Genomic DNA, 19,150 nt, shown 5'->3' with positions numbered 1-19,150 from the left:
TCCACAGCCCTGACCTTCTCACACACAACCATCCTCCACAGCCCTAACCTTCTCACACACAACCATCCTCCACAGCCCTGACCTTCTCACACACAACCATCCTCCACAGCCCTAACCTTCTCATACACAACCATCCTCCACAGCCCAGACCTCACACACAACCATCCTCCACAGCTCTGACCTCACAGACAACCATCCTCCACAGCCCTAACCTTCTTACACAGAACCATCCTCCACAGCCCTGACCTTCTCACACACAACCATCCTCCACAGCCCTGACCTTCTCACACAGAAGCCTCAGAGTGGGAAGGGGATAGAGGTCTTAAACGGACTCCTCCCAATTCCAGCATCTCTTAGATCTGTAAAGAAGTAAAAAAAAATGCCTTTGAATTTCTTTTGTAAAATGCAGCTGTCTTGGAAGGACTCTCAAAAAGATTCTGAATAAGCTATAATCATTTAATGAGTGATGACAACATCAAGATGTTTTCAAAAAGTCCCGTCACCATTGAAAATTCGAGTTGTTTAGCGGGACCTTGTTATCTCCAACCAGCCACGAGCCCCGTCTCTGGAGTCAAGGGAGCAGTGAGAGTGAAATGCTACCCTGTTTAGGATGCCTACACTTGCTCTTCCAATTTGCATCAAAGGTAGATTTATGCATTAACTTTTTAAAGTCATTGTTGTTGCTCTGTGAATTTAGATTAGAGGAGGATTGAGGCAAAAAGTATCCCTGACTAGGTGGACAAAAAACTTAATCAGTGGACCTTCCAGAGTGGAAAAAGAACAGAAAATAGTTTATAGATCTCTTTTGGGTAGGCTGTACCATTCCATTATACCTTAGAGATTTCAGTCTTTATGTGTTATTCATTTTTTGCATAAATATAGTGGAAATTATATAACTATGAATCAGCTTAAAGATTATAAGTAATCACTGAAAATGAGTTTTAAAAATTAAAGTGATTAAAAGAACTCTGGAATTGATATAGTTTACTTAATGATTCATTCCATGAGGTTTTCAGCAATAATACTAGAAATGTGACGTCTTTCCATCGGAATAAGGTATTAATTAGGAATGTGATTCTGCCCTGACAGCTTCCTCCTATTTATGTACAAAATAGAAAACCGGGGAACTTCACCCTTATTTAGATAGGTTGGGATACATAATATCAGGCTTTTCTTTTCTCTGTATCTGGTATTTTACAAAACTCCACTTTGCGGTTAGTTGAATATTGTTCGCTTTAGTTGATTATATTTGAAATGGGTGATTGGAATGCATCTCATGCCTAGGATAATAATGTGCCATGATCCTAAGTATTACATCCTTAAGAAAAAACCAAAACAACTCCATTTGGGAATTGTAGTATTGTAGACCCTGTGAACACCTAACACATGCCTGGAAACAGAAGCGTTGCAATAACCTTGCCACAGAATGAAAAGGTCATTTTATCTCTACTCTGATGTAGTCGGCTGCTGTAGAAACATGGAGTAAAATACTTATTTTTATATTACGCCAGACTGCAGGATTTATTTTTGCCTTCCTTTTTGAAAATCTTTCTAAGCCCTCAGCATTAAGCAGCATTTTTCCTTGTCACACATGGATGTGAGCAGGTGACCATGGCTGGGGTAGGTCCTCTTGTGTTGTGTGTAGGTGGGCTGGCCAGCCATTTGGTGTGTTTTTCTTAGAGTAAGCACTCCAGGCCGAGATGAGAGCTGGTGAAATGGGTAACATTTCCATCTCCTGTGATATGAACTGCTGTTGCTTCTTTCAAATGATCAGATTTACATTCTGTTAATGGGTCCTTTAAAAATGTAACTGAGTGAGAAGGACTTCTAAAGATTTTTCTGTGGCCTGGATACTCACCAGGGGATTGGAAATTACTAATTTACTAAAATGAAAATGGGGGCTTCTTGTAAGGAAACACTTCATTTGAACATTCGCAGAGTGGGCTTAGGGAAGGGGAAGATCTAGTCTGGATTCTCCACTAAGTCTTGTGACCACTGGAGCATCCTGACTCACTAGACACAAGTGATGGAAGTGACTTTGTTTCCCCTCTAAACACGATCTCAGGGGGACACTGCGGTGGTGCAGGGTGTGTTTCATTGTGACAAAAGCATCTTTGCTGTTGGTGAAAACCCAGTGCTTTCTTTGAGCTTGGGTGATTGACAAGGGCCTGACATGCTCCTTCATTTGGAAAATGGTGTAATAGAATCAGTTTCCCAGGGAATAGTGCCTTTTTCCCCAAGACTCATAACCAAGTATTTTCACAAAGATGTTATATCCCCATGCATGAGCATTCATTTTGAGATGTTCATTGTAATAGAGTTTAAGTATGAATGTGTTTAAAAAATGATTTTAAAATCATTTGCCAAAAAAAAGTATGTTGTGTTTCAAATGGACCGTGTCTGGCTTTTGTACATAAGCATCATAAAAAATGTCTATAATTGTACTGTTTGCTAATAAACCTACCTGCTTTCAGAAAGTCTTCCTAACATGCATGTGTGTGTGTGCAGCAATGGTTTTATAAGTTCATTTTTCTTTGGGGCTGCTACAGCAATGTTTGGTTTCTTTTTATATTCTTGTGACCCTGGTATTTTTTTAAGGTTGGTTACTAGCTATGGGTTTACTGCAGAAGAAGTAAAAACCACATTATTGAATGGGAAAATTATGCTCTGCAATCCTTGCATGTTCATACCAAACTGCAAAGGGATTTGCAAAGCCAGACTGCCTTAAGTTAACTATTGAGCAACTTAAAAGGACCTTGTCATTGACCAAAATATATAGGACCCATTGCAGCGTGATGACTTTATGCCAGTTCATGAAATGCATGTTCTTTCTGATCTTTGCACCACAGAGTTGTTTACTTTCAGTAAGTAAATTGGCTGCACACAGCCCATGCACATATGCTAGTGATAGAGTTTCTATAGATCAAAGAAGATGTGGTGGTGTGTGAAGCAGCTGCTCTGATCTTTAGGTGACCCTGCTCCAGCAGAACTGCCCTGATTCGTAATTAAATCGACTTTCACTTGCTGATAAAAATGTTTCCAAAGAATGGGTCCACCAGTGATAGGTTTTTTTAACAGGCTATGGTGTTACTAACATCATGACACAGAAGAGTCCATGCCTCTTTCTTGTTTCCTGTTCTTGCTGTCTTCTAGGAAAGGCCATGATTTGATGGTCTGTCTTCACAGTTTTAATTAACAGTTGTGTATCTTGGTTCTTATAGGCCCATGTGGTCTGCCAAGGAAAACAGCGTTGCAGTGCATCCTGCTTGTGACTGTTTATAGGTTGGAGTTGGTCTGCCTGATGCTGGGCCATGACCGTGACCCCATTCACACCAATTACTGAGCCACATCTCAGACCTCCGCAGCAGGAGATAACTAACTGCCTCTCTCAGGGTGTGTGGGAAGCATCTACCAACTGCCTAAGTTGTTTCCAAGGTAGCAAGGTTTTCCCATGCTTTGAGTCCCTCCCCATGTGTCTTCTGCTGCGGGGTCTGAGATTCAAGGAGCAGATGCAGGACTACAGGACTTCTGCTTCTTGGAAGTGAGTCGCACACTTGTCGAGTGACTGGCAGGCACCCAAGTGGTGGGATGCCCTTCATTGTAGAGCAGGAACTTTGAGGCAGCACCAGTAGTCGGCTCATACATGATTATACGATGAGACAGAACCCTCCCTCTGCCTGCTCTGGGCTGTGCAGTGGGCCTCCCTTCCCTTTCTGCATGTGTCAGAAACGGAATCCCCCTCTTCTCGCTGAAGAACATGTGACAGTAGCAGGAGCCTCAAGTCTAGTCCACGGTGCCCTCTTGCTTGCACATGGACTCTGTGGTTGCAGATACTGGGAAAAAAGGTAGTGGCCTCTCCTCTCCTAGGCCGTCCAGGTGAGGCAAGCGCCAGCCCACCTGTGGGGACGGGTTAGTATTAGGCTAGAGTCAGCTGGAGAGGCAGGCGCTCAGCCCATCTCCCACTGGGGAGGGGAAGAAGAAAGGAAGGAGGCGGCCGATCCCTTGAAGCTGGAGATGTGCTTGGAAGATCTGGAAAGAAGCTACCTCCCCTGGGCCATGGAGGCAAGATTTGCATGCCATAGTTTGCTCTGGCAGCACTCAATGTATTTAGTCATCTCTTCTGAGGTTATTTAAAAATTAAACCTCAGACACCTCCTGATGCGAGCCTGTGTGTATCCTAAAATGCCACTATACCTTCTGGTGGCCAGAGTTCTTGCTAGGGTGCCTGGGTGGGTGAACGTCAACCCCTCTCCTCCCCAAGCCAGGCCAGCTCCGGCTGGTGGGTCAGGCCCGAGCCTTATGATGCTCGTGTTTTCTGCAGACCTGATGAAATGCCTGTCAGCTCCAACATTCTTCCTTGATTCTTATTTTCTTAGATTCCTTTTATTTTCCCCAATTTTTGAGGCCATGAAATAAGTTTAATAGCCACATAAAACATCATCTTTGATTTTTTTATTTAAAAACTAATAAAGAACTTAATGACAAGTATAATAATTTAATCTCTATATGTAACGCCATGTGTATGTCTACATGAGGGAACACCGTACGTTTTACCTTGGGTTTGTATCAAAGGTTTTCCTTGAATCTTTCCAAGAGAAGAATCTCCATCTGTTAGTGATGTGTTGCAATTAAATTATGACATGATTTTGACAATATTTTTTCTGTTTTGAACACACTTTAAGTTTTGAGGAGGAATTAGTTTATCTTCAGAATTTCCTTTTTGGCTCTGACAATTTTAATCTGTTTTTTTTTTTTGTTTTGGTCTAGACTGGTTTGAAACAGTGACATTACTTTGTGTACTAGGATGCCATCTCTTGTTTAGACAGATTTGTAATAGTAATTAGAAAACTGCTAACACCCTTGTTTCAATTTACTGAGATAGCTGGGATTCTTAAAACATAAGGAAAGATAACTTGTTGGAAACATTTTTATAACTTCAGTTAAAAACAGTATAAAAAATGTGAAACCCATTTTTAAATGTTTGGTCTACATGAAACAATTGCACTTCCTTCATGTTACAGGATCAACTTCCTCACTGTTCTTGAACAAAAATATTTCTCAGTTCCGTTTACTGATATCCAGGGATTTGAACCTCATATAGTGTTTCTGCAAAACGTGTGTGCATGTGTGTGTTTTAAATTAAAGCATACAACTGCGGCATTGAGTAGCCCCCAAAGAATGTTCACACAATACATTCTTCATTTTTTTTCAAGGTCCGATCTAATAACTGATCACTAGGTCCTTGTAGAATCGAAACACTTAGAACTAAAACAGATTTGCTGTTGAGTCAGGAGGAAAATGCATGGTAAGAAGTAGCTCCAATCTGATAAAAGCAGGTGAGATCCTTTTACCAAGGTTAGCCACTGTGTGTTTGGCATCCGATCAATGAGGTGTGCATGTCAGCACTCTGCTAGATGTGAAACTGCTGGACAGAAACTTCAAGACTAGGTTTTCCTGTATCTTCACAAACTATTCAAAATTGAAGTTGTACCAAAAAAAGGCAAAGTAAGACCCCTATTTCCTACTGTGAAAATCAAAAAATTGATAGACAAAAGTCATTAATAGACTAGGGGATTTGATTTCTATAAAAAGATACTTGCAAAGGTGCAAAGAAATGAGTGAAAAAATAAAGGAACTAAGATTTACATTGCAATGTGTAATCAAGAGAGAACTCTAAGTGTTACGGTTGATTTAAAAAATACCTAAAAACATTTGATTCACAGCTTTCCCCTAAGTATGTTGTTTAGTACAACTTACTAATAGGTTAAACGTGGGCGACATTGTCCCTTGGTAGCAGCTAAGCTAAACACGCTGTTTCTCTTTGAGACGGTCAGGTCTTCCACCGTTGTTACAAAGCATAACGAATTGTATACAATGTCTGGCTGCGCTTACCATGGCGAACAGTGTCTCAGAGGATTGATCCACAAAAACACTGTCTGCCATGGCACAGAACGCCCGTGATTTATTGGTGGTTGTGTTATCCATCATGTATCTCTACGTGTGTTCTCAGATTCTTGCCAGAATATATCATTTGGCCTTTGGGTACCAAAAGATTAAAAACGAGATCTAAGAAAGCTTAGTGTCCAGTAGCTCTGACCCTGTCTACTTGCAGTGATTAAAGGCATATCCTGACTTTGGGGGACTCCTGGCTGCTGGCCATTTGGAAAATGAGCAGTAAACATGTCGTTAAGTCTGGAGATGAAGAGGATGCTAAATTTGAGGTGTCAGTGTGACACTGAGATGTGGTCACTTGGCTTAGCGCTATAGCACATGAAGGCAAATATACATATAGTCACATTTTAGAGATTATTCATGGTCTCCGACCACTTGAAAAAATTGTGCTTTCTCCGGAATTTGATGTGCTGAAAATTGCACTCGCCCCCTGCTTATTTGCAAAATGAAACATAAAAATGAAGTCCTTTGCAAACATAAGGCTTGCTTTTTCTTCTCATTATTAAGAAAAAAATCAAGGCTTGAAAATAATTATGAGTTATAGCTGTGTACAGGGTGACAGCCTGCCATCTTGCAGGTTCATAATGTATTACTTGCAGATCGGGGGTGGGGGGAAATTTTTACTTATCATCTTTGACTATGTAAGTTTCATTTCAGATTTTACATCCCACATCAGTGAACTGCAAAGAACAGCTGGCAAGGAGTGACACAGAATACCTTGCTTCTGTTACTTATCTGTTGGTACAAAGGCCTTTTTGGTACGCAGGGCGAGAAGTGGGAGATGCCTGAGTTGGCACCATAGTTCCCTTGATCCTATTCGTTTTGGAAAAGTATTGACTTAAACTCCAGTTGGTTCTAAAGACGGCCTTGAGACTCCAGACACCGTGAGTGTTAAAGGAACCAGAGTTTCCATCTTCCGTGCTTTTTAGATTCAGTTTTGGATTTTTGCTTGGGAGTTGAGGAGTAAGTCTCCTGAGAGTAAGGCGAAGGTATGACCTGAGTTTCCTCAATAGGGTGGAGTTTTCTCAGAACTGGCTGGAGTTTGTCTTCTTGCTGCTTAAAATCCAGCTCCACACTAGAAAAGGGAGAGAGTGAAGAATTTAGCATTTCATCTTTTGCATACTTAATGACAGCAAAAGCCAGCGATATCCTGCCATGTTCATGATCAGTGTTTGTTTATAATGTAATTTTATGGTCTAACAATAGCAATTGGATATACTGTGTTTCAGCTCTACGTCACCATGAAATATTTCAAACAGGCTCACTTTCTTCGGAAAATAACTTACTTGCTTCTGTAGGTGAATCTTTAACATTGTGTTAATGTGCACAGTTGGTGTATGTATTTGTGGAGTGAAAAATGTGAAATATTAATAGCCTCATTGTCCACAGTCTGTTCACATGGGCTTCGTGGGATAAAACAGAAAACTAGAAGTATGAGCGGGCAGGGGTCACCTTTGTATGTGCATTCCAAGTGCATAGAGATCTGTTCCTGTGCAGTGTGTCACAAGAGCAGAGAAAGAGATTTCTCTGATCCTCCCACCTAAAACACTTGTGAAAGGAAATGACCTTGGCTGACATTCTTCTTGCAAAGGCTTATCTGTCTGAAAATCTGATAAGGGCCACAGTGCCCAACACTGGGGAAAACAACAGTGTGTTCATGAGTCAACGCCATTGAACGGTCCTCAGTCATTACTAACCACAGTTTCTTTGGGGGAAGCGTGAGGAGTGTTCAGTAAAGACAGCGCAGAAGCAGAATCACATCACTCAAGCCATGGTGCAAGCACACAGCCAGTGTGGAAGCACATCTGCCAGCAGTTAGAAGATGGTGTTAAAGAGGATTTTTGAAGGATGTTATTTCTTATAACATTTCTCTGAAAACTGCTTGTCTAGAGCCCTCTCTTTTCTCTGTGTCTTTGAAAAGGACCATATTTAATTTTCTAACTTTTAGTCCCAAGAGGTACCCTTGGCAATTGGGATAGGACCCCCGGTCCACGCATCATTTTTCTGTGGTGATCCCTGCTGCCCGTCCTAGGAACGTCGGTGGTCTGGGCCAGGCCTTGGGAGGATTCCACTCTGTCCTCCTTCCATGTCTGGTCTGGATGCCAGACTAAATGTCAGTAGATTTCAGTAAAGGCTCAGCGTTGATGATAATGCATGAGCTCATAACATTTTATAACCAGTGGAACCGTAAACCATTTATAAACATGAAATCCTATTGATTTAGAGAACCATTAATCCTAGACAAATTTTGACATTTTGGAAAGACAAAACAGCCAAGCTGTATTATGTGGAGTTTTAAAACAAGTTCAAGACCTATCTAATGGGCCATTTCATGTTTTAAATCCACTGTTCCATTTTTCTCATTGTCAAAGACTCTAATATTACTAAAAAAAATTTAAAAAAATTGTCAGGGAAGTTTATGACTAGTGACCTCCTGCTCCCAAAACAAGTTATCCTTTTCCCTTCTTTCAAAGGGCCTCTTTGAGTTATACTCTAATTTATAGGAGGTAGAATAAAATCTCATGAATTTAAGTCTTACTAATTCAGACTGTGTGGTAGTGGAGGCGTAGTTCCTCCTAAGGACAATTGTGAAAAGCGCAGTCTAAGGCTATGCTGCATTAGTGAAATTCGGCGCTCAGTTCTGTGATGTGGTGCACTGGAAGGAATATGGGATTTCCGCCCCGCCTCTTCTGCCTGATGCTGGTTTGGGAGTCGGGCTCGTTAAACTTTAATTCTTTCACTTCAAGGCGAGATAATAGTTCCTTCCTTGGCTCTTACTGAATTGTGGTAAAGATCTCTCCCCACCAAAAAATGCCCATGAAAGAGCCTCCTAAACTCTCAGATGCAATTTAAATATTATTGTGTCATTATTATCTGTTGATCACTAATTTTTATATGGAAACAAGAGCTAAGCAATAAAGATACCTATTAGGGATCTCTTCAACTTGGACAGTTAACAAGGAAAACAAGAGGCTGTCAGTCAAGTATGTGAATATATGGTATGTCAGCTACAGAAGCGTAATTTTACCAAGGTACTTCGGTACTATTGGAGGTGTGTTCTCCAGATTGTAACCATTTCGACAGCCCCAGATTAGAACAGAAGGTGCTAGCATCTCCTAGGCTAACAGTACAATTCTGGCTACCTATAATTATTGAATTCCCATTAAGCAACTACATTGGGAATCCTGTTATTAGCCAATTTATCACACCAAGGAACCATGTAATCACAGAGTAATCTAATCTGGGTTCTTGTTAACAAAATGACTTGACTTTATCTGTCGAGTTGATTCCTGTTTGCACTCCCCATTACGCTGCCCTGGGAATCTGCAACCAGAGGGAGGTTCCTTGGTGGAAGGCACTTGTGAGTCTGTGAGTGCCCACTTGGAAACGCCTGCAGTGGTGGCTGGCAAGGTGACCTCGAGGTCCATCCCCCAGCCCATCTCCCTATCTGTCTGTCACGCCTGTGGGATGATGCTTGTGCACCAGCCAGGCAGAGTGTGCAGAGATGTGGAGGAATAATGTGCACCGTGCTGGATACTGCTTCCTGCTGAAGGAGCACACCAAGCCTCTAGGTTGAGTCTGATACACCAGGTCTCTGTGTTGAGTCTGACACACCAAGTCTCTATGTTGAGTCTGAAGCAGAAACGTGACCAGAGCGGGCAGCATCAGAAAGTTAACAGTCTGGCCAACTCTGGCTGACACTGAACAAAGGTCCCTTTGGTCTTAACAGTTAATGGTCAGAAGACAGTAACACCTGCTCTTCTGGTTAGAGTATTGGACTTGGAGAAAAGCTGCCAGGGGGTGTTCCAGGGCACGGCGACCTCCCTCTGTGTGGGAGACAGTGGTTTGTCCAGATAGTGCCTGGGGGCCTGCCTGGTGGAGGATGGCTCTAGCTTCAGCTTCCCCTTCCTGCTGCCTGGCAGACCTGTGGTAGGAGAGGTGCTTGCCCTGCCTGGGGCCACATCTTTGTCTGCTGCTTCCTGCTTCATGGATGCCACATTCTCCCCACCCAAAGCACTTTTCTGGGCTCATGGCATGGCTGGCACTCCTTGGCCCACTGCTTCTCAGGTCCACATAACCTCCCTGTTGTCTGACCACCTCCCACAAGGTTGCCCAGTCCATCGTTTCTTATTTATTTTGGTTTCAGACTAACCACAAATAATTACTGGTTTCCATATTATTTGCCAGCATCTTCCCAAATGCCTCTTCCCGAAGGCAGGCACCATAACCGGGGATGGCATACCGTCATCCTCTTTCTGTTCCCAGCAACTACAGCAGGGCCTGGGTCATGGCAGTCGCCTAAGTAATATTGTTAGAATTAATGAAAGAGAGCAGAGACTTAAAAGGCAAATTCTGGCCAGTTGTGGTGGCTCACACCTGTAATCTTGGCACTTTGGGAGGCCAAGACGAGCGGATGACTTGAGATCAGGAGTTTGAGACCAGCCTGGCCAATATGGTGAAACCCCATCTCTACTAAAAATACAAAATTTAGCCAGGCGTGATGGTGCACTTTTGTAATCCCAGCTACTCGGGTACTGTTGAATGGAACTGTCGCCTGGTTCCATTCTATCTGAACTGATCAAAGATCCTGAAGCATTTTCTGCAAAACACACCCCAGGATCTTTTTGGAGCCTGGCTCCCATGCCTCGGTCCCTTCCTTCCTGTCTTCTAGGATTCTGCAGTAAGATCTTGGATAGGGTGGGTGGGGCCAGCAGGGTCTGCCTGTGAGTGGCCAGCTGCCACTGTCGCTGTGCTAAGGGAGAGCGTGAGTGTTACTTTATGCCCTCTTCACTTTCCTGTGGACAGAAGGTGGATGTCTAGCCTGATGTTTTCTGGGTGATGTTTATTCTCAGCACCGTCAAGGTACCAGGCCTCGAGACGTGCTGTGTGGCCCTGCTTTCCCAGAACGGCGCCAGCGCAGGGGCTCATCCTACAGCCACACAGGCAGACGGGAAGTCAGGGCTCCAAACCTTGTGGTTTCTCAGGACTCGACTGGGGCTTTGCACAGCCACCCTGTGACCCTGTGCTCACTGTCCAGCAGCTCAGCGGGCAGGAGGCCGTGGGTAGTGCTGCTGCCTCCTGCTGGAGGGATCTGGTATTTGTAATGCATGGGCAGGGGAGTGTCCATGTCCTGAGGAATTCTTACTCCTTGGGAGGAGCAGCAGCCTGGAAAAAGTCCTAATTCTTAAGATTCAAAGTGTGAGTCTGAAGCGGCTGGAGCCAGGCCAGCCTTACCTGTGCCAGGTGTTCTGTCCTGTAAACACCTGAGTCAAATACAGGCTGCAGATTTTGCTGGGTGAGAAGGGAAGATCCCTGGATGGCTGGGGATGTTAACAAGACGCGAATCCCTGGAACTGTGGGGATTTACCTTTGTAGCCCTCTCCCTGCCTGCATCCCCATTCTCCCTCCTGATAAGGGAACCATCCACCCTAACACTGTGCCCTGGGGCTGGGGCGCCCTTGCTGTGCTCTTGGTAACTCCCTGTGATGCATGATTAAAGCAACTGAGAGTAGATTTAATTTAGTGGTTGGTCTTTTCCTTTTTAAAATGAAAGTTTTAAGTGTGGGGACTTTCTTACAACATGATTATTCTGTACATTTCCAAAGAAAGAAGAATCTGCCCTACATCCCAGGCTGCTCTCCCCCGCCTGCACCCAAGCTTTATTTTCTTCCCAGAGACTGTGCGGGGCTTTGTAGTAACACTTCTCCCCGCCGCCGCATGTGATTTGCAGAGCACCGTCGTTCTTGCTTCTCCAGCTTATTCTCTGTTTGTCTCATGCTCCTATAAATACTCAGGCCCTGCCACAGTTTCTTTAGCAAGCTGTCACCGAATCCTCAAGATAATTTAAGAGGAACACATTTTTAAAAGTCGCCTTCTTCAGTCACCCGTGTGTATCAGTTAAGAGTTAAAAGCAGGACAGTCTGGTGCCCTGGAGCTTGCTTGCATTCTGGAAGGGAAGAAAATCCTTAGTCTTTGGGGTCTCCAGCCTTGACAGGGCCACGTGGCTTGGTGGCCAGCAGGTCAGAGGCCTCTGCCTTGAATCCTCTTTGAATTAGATCTCATAGTCTCCCCAGTGCTAACCGTGGCTCTGCGCTGACTCACGCTTTGCCACCGTGGATAAATCACCTCACCTTGGGGACCTGAGCTTCCCTGGCTGTGAAATGACAGCTGAGATGCGCTCCCGCTTCACAAGGGGGTCTCTTGGAACAAGGCCTAAGCCCAGGAAGGCAGGCACACCAGGATGTGGGCTGGCTTTTATTGTGTAACTTTGGATAGGACCAGTCATGTCACCAAAGCACAATTTATGTCAACCGAAGTTGGTGCCAACTTGTCCGGCTTTATGTGAGCGCCATGGGTGACCCCAACATTGTCCAGAGGAAGCTGAAAGGTAGGGTCCAGATCCCAGGTCTGATTCTCCCTCTGGCATGGGAGGTGAATTAAGGGATGTCCTTTCTGGGCCCTGGTTTATGTATTTGACCCTGGCCACCTCTCCAGGCAGTAGAAAAACCAGGATCCCAAATATTTGTTGTTCTCTTCTGAACACATCTCCGTGTGCGTATCCAAGGGGTACTGGAAATCCAGCATGTCCCAAACCAGATCTTTCCCTGAGCCTGCACCTCTGTCCTTCCACACTCAGCCTGCAGCCCCCGTTCATCCCCTGGATGACTGCAGACCCTGGAGTCAAGCTCGACTTGCTGCTCCTGCCTCTGCATCGCTGGGTTGAGTGGATTTACCCTTAACAACACCCAGTGTCCTTCCTCTCTGCCCACCTTCCACTGCTGTAGGCCAGAACTCCAGCAGTTTTCTGCTTGGCCATTGAAACAGCGAAGTCTCCCTCACTCTGCATTCTCTCCCACACCAGTTACCAGAGTCACCTTAGGAAAACTGGCAAACTCCTTCTCAGATTCCTGCATGTCCTTCAAAACCTAGGTCACACGTCAGCCCTTCTTTCTGTGGATTTTCTAGAATAACGAAGTCCACCCTCCCTCCTGCCTCATCCGCACACCTCTGGGATGAGTTGCTGCTCTGGCAGCATTCTCTCTAGGTTTCTACGAGAGCCTCTCTACTGTGGGATCGTAGCTGTTTTCCCCAGGTCTGTGAACTAATTGAGGGACGGACTGTATTTGATTCATCTTTGTCTGCGGTGCATTTAGCACAGCGCCGGCTCCGAACGTGCTCTATTTGTTGAATTGCAATAAACTCATGAACTGAACCAAATCCTCTCACTTCTAATTTCAACAAAACGCTGCCACCCTATTTTCTGTTTTCATTTTAAATTTATACATTTGTACAATTCTGTCTATATAATTTGTTATATACTATTCCTATATTGTAGACCTATATTGCCTATATTATATATGGATTTCAGCCTAATAGTTTAAAATATCAGTAATTTGTAGTTACTAGCTTTTCAACACTTTAAACATAGAAATGATTTACCATAACTTTGTATCTTTCCTTTACCACTATTTTACATAGTAGGTACATTAATCAATGTTTATGGTATCACTGTCAGGCATAAAATATCAGAATAAATGGCTAATCAGTCATGTTAATACTCAAACTATGAGATCTGTCCCCTTTTCCTGGTATACTATGACAAGGAAATTATGATTATGGTATTTTTAAAAAGTATTCGCCAGATATCCTAGCTGCATATTTTATGACAAAGGATCCTAAGTTGTAGTCAGACGATGAGCTGAGCTTTCTGAATGCGTCTTGGATGTCTTCCCTGGCCATACTGGAGCCCTTGCCTGACTGAAGCTGCATCCTGGGTGCACGTCTTATCTGAACACTCTCTGGAGTGCACACGCTGCTCTGGGGCCTAAGCCTCATCTAGGTGCCTGGGTCTGAGGGCAGGGCAGATGCACAGGGATCAGAGAACCTGGCCTCCCATAAAATGGTGCCACTGAGGAGCAGAGGCAGACCCACGTCACTTGGATAACCTCTGCCCATCCTAAGTCCTCCATGACGAAAGACATCACGTGAGTAACAGGGGTGCCACATGTCTATTAAACATACGTTATGCCATCCCCCTAGGAAGCCAGGAAGAAGGGACATGATCACGGAGGGGTCAGTCCTTTCTGAGAGATAGCCTGCAGTACACTGCTGTTCCTGACCTCAGCGAAGAGCAGCCAGTTTTCCAACTTTTGGCAGAAACTGTGTCATAACTGCATTGAAAAGGAGACGATGAGGGCTGTCCTGTTCTAAGCTGGTTGCTGTGAGTCCCTCGTGGCCAACCCAACCCTGAGTGGGCTCCCATGACTGGGGCCATCTTCTTGTCTGCCCTTCTCCTTTTGAAGATGGAAGTCCTTATGTCTAGAGAGCCAGGTGACATCTTGGGCTCCCAGTGTTGGAGTGAAGGCTACAAAGCTGCCCTGCCCCCCGGGGCCACCAGCCTGGAGCTCTGGTTTCTATATGTGGTCAGAGGCTCCCGCTCCATCCTGATACCCACTGAGAGCGTCATCTCCACTAAATGCAGCAACGATAGTTCTTGTCACACACGAAAACCATTAGCTCCTTGTGTGTGTGGTCTGGTGTCACCAGTGACTGGTCTAAACGCCAGTCTGCACATTCCTGCAGGAGGTCACTTCTCTTAACAGGTTCTTTCAAGATGCCTTTCTGTGAGGAAGAGCCTGCCCCAGGGACCCTGCACCACTGAATTCCCTAGTCGTGCTATTCCCCATGGAATTTCATACGACCCAGCTCTGGACAACATGGCAAGGACTGCATTCCGTATTTAGCCCTAGAAAAGTCTCCATATTCATCTAAAATGAATTATATTTATCTTCCCATGAAACTGACAGCACAGCCCCCTCATGCTGTTTTGGACATTGGTAAATGCCTCCTTAACTTTAACCTTGGGTTATAACCCATGGCTGGGAATATTGGTATGATTAGCCTTTCTCTGCTGAATAAATTTTAACTGATGTTTTACAAACAATATGTAGAGATGGGTAATCAGTTTTCAGTTTTATGGCTGTAATCAGTTTTATAGCATCTAAATAGGAGAATTAAGGTGTTACTAAACATTAGTAAAAATGACTAAAACCTACATCCGTACATACTATATTCAGGGAACATAAATAATATAGTTTTAGATTTCAAATAGAAAAGAATAAACTTGGATTATTAGCTTTGGGAGTTTTCAAGAAGAATTTTGAGGTCTGTCAAAATCATTCTTTTTTTCCTGACTGCATTAAACAAAAATATTTCCTTAACCCAGAATAACGCTGTGTAAGATGTTATCCAGGGATTCCTTTCTGTCATCTTCCCACCCTGCCACTCATCAGAAATACTAGGAACAGGGCACTAAACAGTTAGGCAAAAGGTGAATTTCCCCCACCTCAGTTCAGGCTGCTAAAGAACTTAATATGCACAAGTGGTGGTCACTGAAGCAGGACTGGAAAGGCTATTTCCATGAAGAGATAACCGCTGAACGACAAAGGCTACAGAGACTCCACTCCAAGTGGGCTCTGGACAGGCTGGAATTGGCACAGATTCTGCATACAAATGCAGTTACCACTCTTCTCAATAGGACTCCGTCAGTCAGGAGGCGCCGGGTTCTGCCGGCTGTCTTGGTTGCGGACTACCCTGACCATCTTTCTTTTTTCAGTACACACAGAATCAGTGAAGTGCCAGCATGCGTGACTTTACCTAGAACTCTTTGCACCCTCTGTTTTGTGGTCTCATTGGTGATGCAATATATTACCAAGGATGGTTTGAGAAAATGCATCCCATTGCTTTTGTGAGTTCTTCATTCAGTCTCATAATATTAGCTATTTTCCTCATCTTTCCTGAAATCCTCCAGTCATTTGGAGAAAGACCTTGCACTCTTTTGGAGCTTCCTACTTGAGAAGCAGTCTAAGATTCTGCTTGACTGGGAAGTTCTCCAGCTGCTCTAAGGGGGAGTGCTCACAGGTCTCGAGGTTTCCCTTCTATCCTTGGGGATGCTTTGGCTGTTTCCCCCCCAGTTTCTTCCAGTTGTTCCTAACTCTCTAGCCTGGAGGGCCCTAGAGAGCCCATCGAAATCCTCCCTAACGTGGCCCCCCTCCACAATTGTCTTGTTTTCTTTGGCGTCTGCTTTGCTGGGTCGGGCACCCTGGCTTCCTTCACCTCTTCCTCACCTGTCTTTTACGTCCCTGCACCTGTGGCTCCCACCTTCAGTACAGAAGGCTCCCTCTCGCTGCAGCTCTGTCCTGACTCTCATCCCAGGGTCTCAGGGTGAGGGACATGCATGGAGTTGTCTTCACCAGCTTCGCACTCCTCCCAGTCTCCCAGTGCCTGGTGCAGAGCTTGTCTCTTAGGAGTTCCCTTGAAAAATACCTGTTCAATCAATGCCCATCAGCTCCCTAAATGGAAGGGGCTCTGGCATTTCTATCAAAGTGGTTGTTTAAAACTCCAGCTGTCCTTGACTGTCACGGATCATATCAAACGGTGAAAGCATGGCATACGCAGCAAGGCATTTCACAAGCTCCCCCTCTCTGTGGTGGCAGACAAGTGGCACGGAGCCCTGTGGCATCCCCGTCCAGTCAGGTTCTGAGCCCACTCATTGATCCACTGCAGAAAGAGTGTCACTTGAGGCCACTTTGTGTGGTGGCTGTGATGGTCCAGAAATGAAGCAGGCACAGCATGCTCCGGGAGGCTGTGGTCACTCAGGGCTTGGAATTAATGGTAAGAATTCTACCACTTTACAAGAAGATTCTAAATTCTGGGAAAGATGCTATTTAATTAATCTGAGTCAGAATTCCTGTTATCTTTTAAATCTTGCTTGCATCTCCAAAAGCCTTTGGATTGCAGTTGGCACATGTTATTTTCATGAAAATGTACAAATTGGAATGCAGGCCATTTTGTTGCGGTATTATTTTACAAATTAACCATTTCAGTAAAGGAGAGAATGGCTGGTTTGCCGGATGTGTTCCTTTCTGAAACCACATCTGAACAAAAGGTGACTCATCAGTGGTGTGACTCATCAGATTAGTCTGACAAAAGAATTACCAAAATAGGGCTGGATAGAAAAAAATCTCAACTGCTTATGAGCAAAGATTATATTAGTAATTTATCCATAAAACATTTTCTGAAATAATTACAGCACATTTTGACAAGAAATATGGAAGATAAGCCTGAAAAGTTTTACTCAAGAAAACTGAAACTTGAAGCTCTTTTAATCTTCTTTCATGCTGAGATGGTTTTAATTAGAGTATCACAATTGGTCTAGATCACAACTGAAGTGATGTCTGTCATCGTAGGAAAAAATGTGTCAACCATCTCAAAATCCTTCAAAAATATCAGTTTTGGCACTTGGGGTTTCAGTGGTCTAGGAGAAGGCCCACCGATCCTCTGCTGAAGAAGTGTTGCTCAGCTCTGACTAAATAGATTTGCCAGTAAAGGAGAGGGTGTTTTCAGTTGAGAAATGCCTTGTGACTCTCCACACTTTTACCCTTCTTCGCACTCTCTCTTGAAGCCCATCGTTCCATCCCTTGCATAATTGTAAAAAGCAGTTCCTGCGATTTTAGATCTGGAAGGGACCTTGATGATCCCTTAGTGCAACGCCAGAGGACCTGGAGACTGAACAGACGCCTGCCCAAGAGAGAGGGCAGAAGCTCAGCCCCAGCATTGCAGGCACGCGGCAGGCTCTCACGGGCTCATTTTCTAACCTGTCGCTTCTCGTACTGGTGGTTTCTTCCCCCTGAAATTGCATCGAGACCTTTTGTCCTTTGGATGCTTTTTTCTAGTCCTCTGTATTTCCATGACAGAATTATTTTTCATAGAGAAATATGTCCCACCTCCCGTGGCCAAGGCACACATTTATTACAGGGCCGTGTTAAAGCCTCAGGCAGCCGGGCCTTGAACACAGGACTGTTTTCATCTCCCTGCGCCAGGCATTACTGGAACACGGTGCATAGCTATGCTGCTAGGAGAGGGTAATTGGGTTTCGAGTGAAAAGCAGTGTTTAAATGCAAGACAGGCAGGGTCAAATTCATTGCCCTCCAGGGCATTTGGCCTTCCAGAAAGCAGGGTATGACAAATTGCAACGTGTGGACGCTGGCAGCAATGATGGCCCCACGTGTTCTCAAGCCTCTGGGACAACCACAGTCATGTGGCATTCTAAGATTTCTTTATTTTGAAATTCCTTTAAGCTACCCAATCCCAGGATGTTCCAGGCATTCCATGGTGTGTATGGAGAAGGTGGTGGGTAATGGTGGTGTAGGGACTCACAGGAAAGTTCCTGAACTCCTGGATTCAGGCCCTTGCACCTAAGAGCCAGGCTTTGATCAGACCGCAAGGACTCTGACCTGAGCTACACTTTCCCCTGCTGCTGGGACTATCTCTCTACAGATTCGTATGCAGGAATTCAAGGAGGACTTGCCTGCAAGTTTTCATGGCAAGGACAAGACATGGACTTAGATTCGTAAAGCCTTTAAGTGTTGGAGACACCCTCTGGCTCCCTTTGAGTCTAGACTGCTGAGGTGCTGTGGCCACCCATGTACACTGCTACAGGGTCACCTGAATAAGTGATTTTTCCTACCAAGGACTCACTGGGTTCTGAACACTTTTCTACCAAAGAAACTTCTATTCTTAAAGAAGGTTTTGGCATTTGGGGGTTGACTCACAGGGCTGACTGCAAGCTGAGAAGTCATCCAGCTCAATCCCCATTGCTCATGCTCTCCTTTCTCTTTGCTCAGTGGGACCCTGAGGGGAGTTACCTGTCCCTGTGTATCAGCAACTCTCAGCCACCAGGGCAGGATCAGACAGACCCGAGGCTTCTCAGAGCCAGTCCAAGTATATGCTCCTCCTAGTAATCCAATCTTTGGTAGTCAGATAGGATTACAGAAACCCTCTTACCTAACAGATGAACGACAGATTAACCACATGGCCATGTCCTTCCATGATATAAGTGGTACAATCATGACGCTGGGACCCTTAACTAACTGACTTCTCTGTCGTTGGCCTGTGACCCTCTGTTCTTACTTCTCAAGCTTCATGCTTACCAAGAGGATGCTAGATTTGTTCCTGGACCTGTTTATACAGTTAGTACTCATGATTGAAATGATGTACTTATTGAATGGTGTGCAAACCAATGAGGCATGAGAGGATAGTCATTACTGTGAGTTCAATGCTTTGGAAAGAGTGGGGTGCCGCAAAATCTTGAGTGAAAAAGGTAGGGACAGGCCAAGTATGGATCCAGAGGATTCTG

General features: G+C 44.5%; 2 protein-coding genes across 5 annotated transcripts in view; one reads left to right on the top strand and one right to left on the bottom strand.

Annotated features, from left to right (window-relative positions):
• DOCK1 (dedicator of cytokinesis 1) overlaps window positions 1–19,150 on the top strand; it is a 543,465-nt gene that overhangs the window by 220,012 nt on the left and 304,303 nt on the right. The gene's annotated exons all lie outside the window — the stretch shown is intronic.
• INSYN2A (inhibitory synaptic factor 2A) overlaps window positions 4,438–19,150 on the bottom strand; it is a 59,200-nt gene continuing 44,487 nt past the window's right edge. For both annotated transcript variants that reach the window (XM_012464198.2, XM_012464199.2), the window contains one exon: window positions 4,438–7,027. In XM_012464198.2, the coding sequence (XP_012319621.2) occupies window positions 6,844–7,027 (184 nt within the window). In that variant the 3' untranslated portion in view covers window positions 4,438–6,843. The remainder of the gene's footprint in view (window positions 7,028–19,150) is intronic.

The sequence above is a fragment of the Aotus nancymaae genome, unplaced genomic scaffold, assembly GCF_030222135.1.
Source record: "Aotus nancymaae isolate 86718 unplaced genomic scaffold, 86718_ANA_hifiasm-v0.15.2.pri h1tg000010l, whole genome shotgun sequence".
NCBI classification, from domain to species: Eukaryota; Metazoa; Chordata; class Mammalia; order Primates; family Aotidae; genus Aotus; species Aotus nancymaae.
This window is presented reverse-complemented; position numbering and strand designations above follow the sequence as displayed.